Raw genomic sequence first — 8,867 nt, 5'->3', positions numbered from 1 at the left:
TGTGCAAGGATAGCAGAGGCCTGCGTACCAAAGACAACCCCCCCCCCATCAATTTTGCTTCGGCTGTGTCTCCATTGCTCTTGTAGATAAATACTGGCTGGGGGCCCAGCTGGGAGTTTAGGTCCTTCAGCCTCAAAGAACAAAGGCTGAGCTGGAGGAAGAATGGACCTTCCCGGAAGGTGAGGGGAGGGAGTCCTGGGGCTCCTATGCCTCTCCCTCTCCATAGGGCTGGCTGGCCCGCTCTTTCCCACAGATAGGGGAGGACAGAGTGTCCTGTCTTTTCCTCTGAGGCTGGTGACTTCATCTCCTCCCCTTCCTCTCTCTAAGGTTGGGGTTTCTACCTCAGCCCCATCTGTTCCCTGGGTCTGAAATCTCCATCCCCTTCTCCCCTTTTCCTCCTTGGGACTGGGGTCTCCACACCCCTCCCTCTCCTCCTCTCTCAGGACCATGTCTCTTTATTCCTTTTCAGGCCTGGCCTCTCCAGCCCCGGGCGGAGGGGTCCGCATTCCTCTCCTTTCTTAAGGCCACGGCTCCCTCCCCCACCCGCTCCAGCTCCTCCTCCCCACCCCCTCCCTCCGCCCCGAGGCATTGTGGGAGGAAACAAGATGTGGGGCGAGAGCGGCGCGGGGAGAAGCCCGCAGTGCGGGGCCCGGCGGGCGCAGCCAATGGGGAGCGCGGACGGCGGCGCGCGCGGCGGGGGGGCGGGGGCGGGGCGCTATTTCAGCGAGGGCCGCGCATCGGCCGCGCTCAGCGGCAGAGCGGAGCGGAGCTGTGAGGCGCCAACGCTGAGCGGGCGGGCGGGCCGGCGGCGCGAGGCGGAGCGCGGGTGGCCGGCGAAACTCCAAGGGCGGACCGCGGCAGGGAGCGATCGGCCCCGGGCTGCGGGAGCCGGAGACCGCGGCGGCGGCGGCTGCAGGAGGAGCCCAGGGGACACCGCCCCTGCCTGTGCTCTGCCTCGGGCCATCGCTGCTCCCCAGGGCCTCGTGCGGACTCGCCTCCGTGAAGGTGAGCGGTGGGTGGGGGCGTCCTCCGGGTAGCGGGCCTGTGCTCGTCGCGTGCGGCTCCACACGCCCAGGCCCTCGCCGAGGTGGCCCTGCGGCCTCCTTAACTGGCCCCAAGGCCTGGAACAGGGCTGGCCCGCAGTCCTTGGCGTTGACGGTCCGGGCAGCGCCGCGCGCCCCCGCTGCCCCTCCCTCTGGGCGCAGCCCCGGCTGCGCCACCCTCTGCCCCGGCCACCCTCGTGGCGCTGCTGGAGGCCTGGGCTGCGGAGTTGCCGCTGCCCCCGCCCCCCCGGGGAGTCTCCCTGCGCTGCGTGGAGGCCCCTGATGTCAGGGGCCGGGGAAGAGGGGGTGGAGAGGGCTCGGGCGTGACGCGTCTCCTCCTGCCGCCACCGCCACCCTCTGGGGCGTCCTTCCTGCAGCGAGGACGCCCAGTCACTCCGGCGCTGTTCCAGGCCGGGCGGGGGAGGGCGGCTGACCGGCCGGAGCCTGCGGACCTGGCCGGCGGCGCGGGCGGGAGGTGGGGGGGAGGAGGATGCTTCCTCGTTCCCCAGGTGCTGCCCTTCGGGACCGCAGCGCTCTGGAGGATGGGATAGTGGAGAGATACGGCCCCCTTGGAGAGCCCGAAGAGGGAAGTAGAAGTGTGTGTCTATTGGCGGGTGGGGATGGTGATCCGTGTCATTTGGAGATATAGCCTTTTTTTTGGGTTGCAAAACCAGGAATCGAAGATGGGAGCTGTCCTGGAGTGCCCTTTGCGCTTTTCACAGGAGCCCTGGCTCGTGACTGAGGCGGCTGGCCTGGGGCCCTCTGGCCATCTTCCTCTTATCTGGAGGCCCAGGTCCCTTGCTTTTTCCCCAGGAGGGAGGGGCTAGATGGACACCTTCCTCTGCTTTGCTCACCGGCACCTTGGACAGGGGTGGTAGGGGTTGAGCTTCAACTCTCTCAAGATGCCTGGGGGGCAGGGGTGAAGAATCGTGCCATTGTAGTCACAAGACCAATATTATGTAACCGGAGGCTCTCTCCTGGAGACTAAGGTGGCTTTTAATTACTGTAACAGAGTTGCCCCTTTGGACTTTGGGAATGAGGCAGTGGAGCAGGTGAGCTTGCAGGCAAAATGGTGCCAATTTCATACTTTCACTTTGCTGTCTAACCAGGCCCCACCCCCACGCCTGGGTTTGTAAACAGTGCCCCCTTCTGAGTGGTAACCTGGAATAGGCCACCAGGTGACACTAGTTTTTCTTCACTTGTACAGAGCCTTATAAGAACCTTTCTCCCTGTGCTGCTGTTGTACCTTTGCTCAGACCCATTGAGGTTGCCCCATTTATCTCATTTCAACCTTTGGTATTTAAAATGAAGATGTTGATTTACCCAAGGTCATGTAACTAGTCATTCCTTGAACAGCGTTCTCCGAATCTTTCCTCAGCACCATGTGGTGCTCACACTCCAGTTGAGGCTCTGACTTTTCCTCTCCAGAATGTAGGGGCAGAGGGTGCTGGTCTACTACCTCTTTGCTCTGCTAGTTTCTGCCGAAGTGGAACCAGCCCTGCTTAGTTTGACAGTGCTATCTGGATGAAGGGGCCTTGGATGTGGTCAAGGGCTGTCTGGCAGGCAGCTGGCATGTGTGCATTCTCTGTATGTGGTGCAGGCTCAAATGGTGGTGGTGAGTTCTGTTTTCCCTTTCAGCCATCTAGCACACAGGCTAATGTGAACTCAGAGATCAAGGTGGCCTGGAATGATACCAAGGATCTGTCCTTGAGCAGGCAGTCTCCTGTGCAGCCTTGTATCAGATAGAGCTGGAATGACAGCATCTCTTGTCCATTGGGCTGGGCCACAGAGTGGTGCTTTTAGGGGTGGGATGATGGGGGGGAGATTGTTACTGCTCCATGTGTTGGCACTGTGGTCAAGGACAAAGGGCTCATCCCCTCTGTTCCTGCATAGTACCTCACATGCCACTTGCCAGCCAGTTCCTGAGATTCCTCTTGTCCCAGGAAGGGTCCATGCAGGCTCTGCCTGGGAACTCTGGTTGTTATGGGATGAATGGCATGGCTCTGACAGCAGGGATATGAAACAAGGCTGTTAAAATAGTAATTCGTTACCTTTCTTAGGCACCTTTTTAAAATGCTTCATCTCCAGGTTTTTCCCAAGCCTCTGGTTTTTTAAGGGAAGGAAGGCTTCAGCATTCCTTTGAGAAAAATAAGATATTGTCCCCTAACATAATACCTTTCACATCACCTAATAGGTCAGTACTTTTTGAATGAATACATTTGGCATGAGGAAGCAACACACCAAAGGAATGACAAATCAGTGTTGAAGCTGGGTCCAAAATTAGGGCTTTCAAAAATTATACTGAGCTTTAAAAAATGAACATTGTACTGAGGAGAGTGGGGAAGCAGAGGGGAGGGTGGGACAGAGACATGTCCCATGTCTGTGTGACCGACCAGCCAAGTCTGAGGTTGCCTTCCCACCCTCACTACCTCTAAGGGGCATCTCACCCTGGAGTACTTGAGAGAAGGCATAATTATCATCTCTGCCCTACTGAGCATTGATGGCCTGGAATATACCCTACCCCTTTTTTTATAGGGCAGGGGTTGGCAGCATTTTTCTGTGAAGGGCCAGATAGGAAATACTTTTGGCTTTGCAGGCCAAATAGTCTCTTGGAACTACTCAACTCTGCCATCGTAGCATGTTCCTGCAACACTTTATTTCACAAAAACAGGTGGTAGGCTGGGTCTGACTGATGGACAGTCGCTTGTAGACTGTCCTTGTCTGCAGATGTTCTCATATAACTAGTTAATCCTTATAGCAACTCACAATAGAGAGCTATCCTCATCTGCTAAAATGAAAATAATCAAATGCAGGAAGGCCAAGTGACTTGTCTAAGACCACAAGAAATAAACTCAGGACCAGGAGTCAGGCCTACTGAGTCCTAGTCCAGCTTCTTTCTGCATTGATGCCAATGATGTAATGAATGGTCATTAAATCAGGGACTTATTCTGTTCAAATGTTAGGATACCTGGTTTATTCTCAGGACAACCCTATAGTCCCCATTTTACAGATGATGTCATAAAAACACAAAGATTAAGTAACTTGCCCAACGACACAGCTAGTAGATGATACACTGTAATATCATCTTGACTATTGGTGCTGTTCAGAATATCGGAAGTATATTTTAGAGTTGGAAAACCTCATTTTGCCTATGGTAAAAACTGATGATTTATTATGTCCTATTGGCCCTATATTTCCCAGGGTGGCCCTGTATTTCCCAATGTCTCTGCCAAAGCTTAGGAGCTCCCTCACCTAATGCTTCACATCTGTGTTTTCTGTTGCCCTCACCTTCTATACTCCCCTCTTGCACTGAGACCCCACACCCAGCAGCTAATGTTCACTGCCCAGAGCATGGAGTTGTCAGCCTTACCTCTCTGCTCCTTCTGTAGTGTCACCATGTCTGACCGGAAGGCAGTGATCAAGAACGCAGACATGTCTGAGGACATGCAACAGGATGCCGTTGACTGTGCCACGCAGGCCATGGAGAAGTACAATATAGAGAAGGACATTGCTGCCTATATCAAGAAGGTGTGCTGGGACAGCTGGGACTGATGGCCATGGGTGGGGATTGACAGCTGAGCTAACCTCCAGGGAGATCTGGAGCTGGGGACATAAGAAAGCCTGTATATCCTATGCAAACAAAACCCTAGGAACTTGCAAAGCAGACAAACTAGCTAGTGATTCTGAATTGCCCAAGCATTCACTTTAGGAGTTGTTAATAGCTCTGCTAGGTGTGTGTGTTTACTTTTACAGATAATTATGCTACTGCAAGGCATTGGGGAAGGATAAGAGTATGCAGATACACTTCAGAATTAAATATTTCTGGCCCAGTTCAGAACTATTCAAAATTAAGATCAAGGATATTTGAAAGAATAAAATGTACAAATTTTGAGGGAACTACATCATTTAAAGTGGGTATGCCTATAATAATCCTCATCATGTAGGAGGTTTCCTTTCCTTTTCCTTGAAAAGGACTCAAGTACTACATCACCCCTTTCTCTCTACATTCTTAATGAAAGGGTGGGCTCAAATATATAATTTTTAAGAAATGGATGAGCAATAATGGAGCCATAGGTTTGGTCCCTGAAAAATTCCTGAGTGAATTCGTGACTGGATATGGTTAACATGGTGAGGAAGCAGCTGTGCCAAAAGTAAGAAAAGGGGTACTGGGGCCCCCTGATTCCCAGTCAGGACCCATATCCATTGGAGGCATAATCCCAGTGTTTGATATTCTCAGCTCTGGCATCCCAAGAACATGTGTAAGAATGGTAGCAGTCTGGTCCATTGAAGTGGTAGGGAGTCTTTGAGTTTTACAGAACTGTGTTTTCCTACCCAAATGGGTGGAATGAAAAGAAGAACTCCTAGTGTCCTGAGAGACTTTTCTGGGTGTGGAGCCAAAGGTTGCAGAGCCATTTGGGAGCCCACCTTCTTGCTGTCCTATACTCTGAGAGCCAGAAGAATCCCCAGATTTTCTGGTCCAGCGCTCTTATTTTGCTGATGAGAAATGAGAACCAGGGAAGTGACTGGCTCTCCTGTATTACACATAGTCTTGAGCCAATGTTGAAGCTGGGTTTGGGTTTTACTCTCCTAGTACTTGGAGAGTTGTGTGGTAAGGGGGCTGTGAGGAGACCAGACAAGTTGTATGTTGAGCATGTTGAGGGATAGAACCCCAGAGTTGGCAGCATTGGTGGGCCCATGGTGGAGGGCTGCTGCCCTTTCATGGCCACGGCAGAATGCTTCTAGAACTGAGTCTGCAGGCTGAGCCACAAGGTAGTAGGGAGCTGATTAGCTCTAAAGATTTCCTGTGGTTTTGATGGTGAACTTGTGCCCCTGAGGGAATTGCCTTGATCTCATGGTGGAGATCCTTGTCCTGGTACATACAGCCCACACAGTGCATGGCACACGGGAGTGCCTTTAATGTTGTCTTATATAGTACTGCCTCCTGGTACTCCCGATGCTTGCTCTTGTTTTGCTTTAATGCCTTAGTGTTCAGCATTTGGAAATGCTGGTTTAGTAATGTGTGAGGCAGTGGGTGGTGGCTCCCTATTTGTGTCATGCTGTTTGACAAATGGTCCTTTATTCCACTGGCCTCTTGATTCCCTTGCTGCAGAATCCCAGGGTGGGCTAGGGGTGGCGTGAGGGGGTGAGGTAGCTAGAGGGAGGAGAGATGATCAGGGTGTAGAGTGCTGGAGGCTCCGGGGAGATGAATAATGGAGCCTTTGTGGTGTTCCATTATTAATGAGGGGAAGAGTGTCCTGGCCAGCTTTAAAACCTGAGCTTCTGAGGTTCGGGGAGGGAACCCCAGGCTGAGGGATGGGGTGGGGGTGATAACAACTAAACATGTATCGGTGCTGGAGTTGCAGGGAGAGACTCCCATTCTGATTTCTCCTTCTCCAGCTACCCTAATTACTTTTTTCTCTGCCTTTATTCTTTTTTAGGAATTTGACAAGAAATATAACCCTACCTGGCATTGTATCGTGGGCCGAAATTTTGGCAGCTACGTCACACACGAGACAAAGCACTTCATCTATTTTTACTTGGGTCAAGTTGCAATCCTCCTCTTCAAGTCAGGCTAGGTGGCCGTGGTGAAGGTGTCAGTGGCGGCGGCAGCGATGGCAAGCAGGCGGCGTTGCTGGGACTGTTTTGCACTGGGGCCAGCATCAGGATGTCCTCTCCAATGGCTGTGCTACTGCATGGACTGTATACTCGATTTCATGTGTATGTCGCAGTAAACAAAACCAAACCTCTTTCTGTTTAGTTGCCTGGGGGAAGAAGGCTGCTTTATGTTTATTTTTCAAGACTTTAAAAATATTTTTCGGTTGTATTGCACTAGGAAATCTCTCCCACCCTCTCCCTTTTGTTTTTCTTTCCCTATACAAAATAAAAGGCCCTCCACAAAGACTAGGCAGCCGAAAGACTAGGAGGGCTGAGGAAAAGAAATAGGTCTCTGGAGGTGGAACTAAAACTGTGCAGCTGCCTCTTCCTGGCGGTGGATGCTGCTTTGGGAGGGCCAGGGAGGCTGCAGGGGGACAGTGTTGGGATTGTCAAGGAGAAAGGGATAGGAAGGAAGGTGGAAGGATTGATCTAGTACCAGGGAGAATATTCCACTGAACTGTGATTCTATGGCTTGGGGCAGGGGTGGGGTGGGGATGCGTTCTTTAGGGGGCCCTGAGATGTGTTTGTCTGTGGTGTGTGGGAGTGGGGAGCAGACTTGTCTTGCTGTCTTTGTCAGAATTTCTAAGTAAGGGCTGTGTCTTTGTGGATTACCTTCTTTTGTTCTTCCTGCCAGAGATCATGACAGGAGGATGTTGGGGGTAGGATTAGCTTGAATTTTTTTTCCTTTACATTCTTCTCCTGTCTGCTCCCTGCTTAGCCCTCAGTTTTCTCATTCCTCTGGAGTTCTCTTAGAGCAGCCCCTGTTGTTAGTTGGCTGGCAAGGGAATTTCTGGTGACTGTAGTTCCTTAGTTAGGTCTTAGCAATCAAACCAAATCGATGTGTCTCTTGATTCTTCTGTGTATATGTGTGTGTATGTGTGTGTGGGGTTGGGGGGAGGGGGGGGGGGGGGGGCAGAACAGTGTGGAATCTCTAGGGTGTATGGGTAGGTAGGGGGTACAGTTAGTTATAAGTGGGCCTTTGTTAAAAGCCTCTGGGGATATCTGTTTTGGAAATAAAGATAGGTGTCCCCTCCTTGCTGTCATCTAGCCCAGACACTCTGCTTGCTCTCTGGCTGTCTGCTCCCTGGGAAGGCTTTAGGAGGACCACCCAGGACAGGATGACCATGCTGCCATCTGCTCTGGAGCTGGGTCTCAGTGCAGAGGGACAGTGACTGTGGATGGTTGCAGTCTCTGGTGGGAGGTGAGGATAGAAGTGATAAAGAGCTAAGAAAGAGGAGCTTCTGGGAGCCTTGGAGGAGGTCAGTCTTGCAGTGATGAAGCCAGATAGCAGGAGATGGAGCAGGGCCATGAGAGGAGGAGATTCTGAGGAGGATGCAGGGGAAGTCTTGTCTGTTAATGAAATAGGGGGGGGGGGGGGTTGGGGGGGGGGTGGTCATTGCCGTTTGAGCTGCTGATTCTCATGAGTCGCCTTCCAAACTCTCATGTAGGGTTGACAATGTGGGGGATGGGGGATCTAGCTTATTCTTTTATTTTCAAGTCCATTCTTGGGGCTGGTGGGGAGGCAGGAGAATACCCCTCCCTCAGCCCTTAGTGTGTGCTGAGCTTGCTTTGTGATGTTGGCAGGGGAGGGGGGGACCTGGGTGGTGACTGAGTTCCCTTTATCAAACCCTTCAGTGGGCACAAAATTGAGTGCTTGATTTTAGGTTTTATTTTTTTATGAATGTCCAAATCTGTGTTTCACCCTGCCCTCCCAGACTGTGTGGCCAGTTGAAAGTGTCTGGTTTGTGTTCATCTCTCCCTCATTTCTAGAGCAGGGCCCGAGACCCTGCCACATCTCCTATGCTCTGCATCCACGCCTCTTTTGGACATTAAAGGTTGATTGATGCACTTCTGCGCTCTTTGGGTCTCTTTGGGGATGAGGGGTTGGCGTGGTGGCAGTGGTGCCACACAGGGGGTGAGGGTGGAGGGTATCCAGGGTGGAGTAGAATGGGGACTGAAGAGAAGACCAGGCACTAGATACTGATTGGCCTATAGCCGCACTTATTTGTGCCTAGGCTTATGCCCCTTAAGGAGAGGAAAACTAACCAGCAGCACTCACCCTTAAGGGCTCCTGGGTTTTGCCTTTCTTGGTGGTGATGGCCAGGTGAGTCATACTTTGTGTCTTTGGGATAGTAGCTGCTGCCTTCCCAGCTGCCATCATGGACCTGC

General features: G+C 52.2%; 1 protein-coding gene across 1 annotated transcript; it reads left to right on the top strand.

The window, feature by feature from the left end:
- The first annotated feature begins 716 nt into the window (after window positions 1-716).
- DYNLL2 (dynein light chain LC8-type 2) lies at window positions 717-8,551 on the top strand. The gene is made up of 3 exons (XM_023204593.3): window positions 717-1,005; window positions 4,433-4,571; window positions 6,482-8,551. Exons 2-3 carry the CDS (start codon window positions 4,440-4,442, stop codon window positions 6,617-6,619), a joined length of 270 nt encoding a protein of 89 aa, XP_023060361.1. The 5' UTR covers window positions 717-1,005; window positions 4,433-4,439; the 3' UTR covers window positions 6,620-8,551.
- Window positions 8,552-8,867: the final 316 nt, after the last annotated feature.

Source organism: Piliocolobus tephrosceles, chromosome 16 (genome assembly GCF_002776525.5).
Source record: "Piliocolobus tephrosceles isolate RC106 chromosome 16, ASM277652v3, whole genome shotgun sequence".
Classification (NCBI taxonomy): domain Eukaryota; kingdom Metazoa; phylum Chordata; class Mammalia; order Primates; family Cercopithecidae; genus Piliocolobus; species Piliocolobus tephrosceles.
Note: the sequence above shows the minus strand (reverse complement) of the source record. Positions and strands in the feature narration are given on the sequence as shown.

Coding starts and splice junctions, on each gene's coding strand:
- DYNLL2 (XM_023204593.3), top strand. CDS start 4,440: ATGTCTGACCGGAAGGCAGTGATCAAGAACGCAGACATGTCTGAGGAC. Junction 4,572..6,481: donor TTGCTGCCTATATCAAGAAG/GTGTGCTGGGAC, acceptor ATTCTTTTTTAG/GAATTTGACAAGAAATATAA.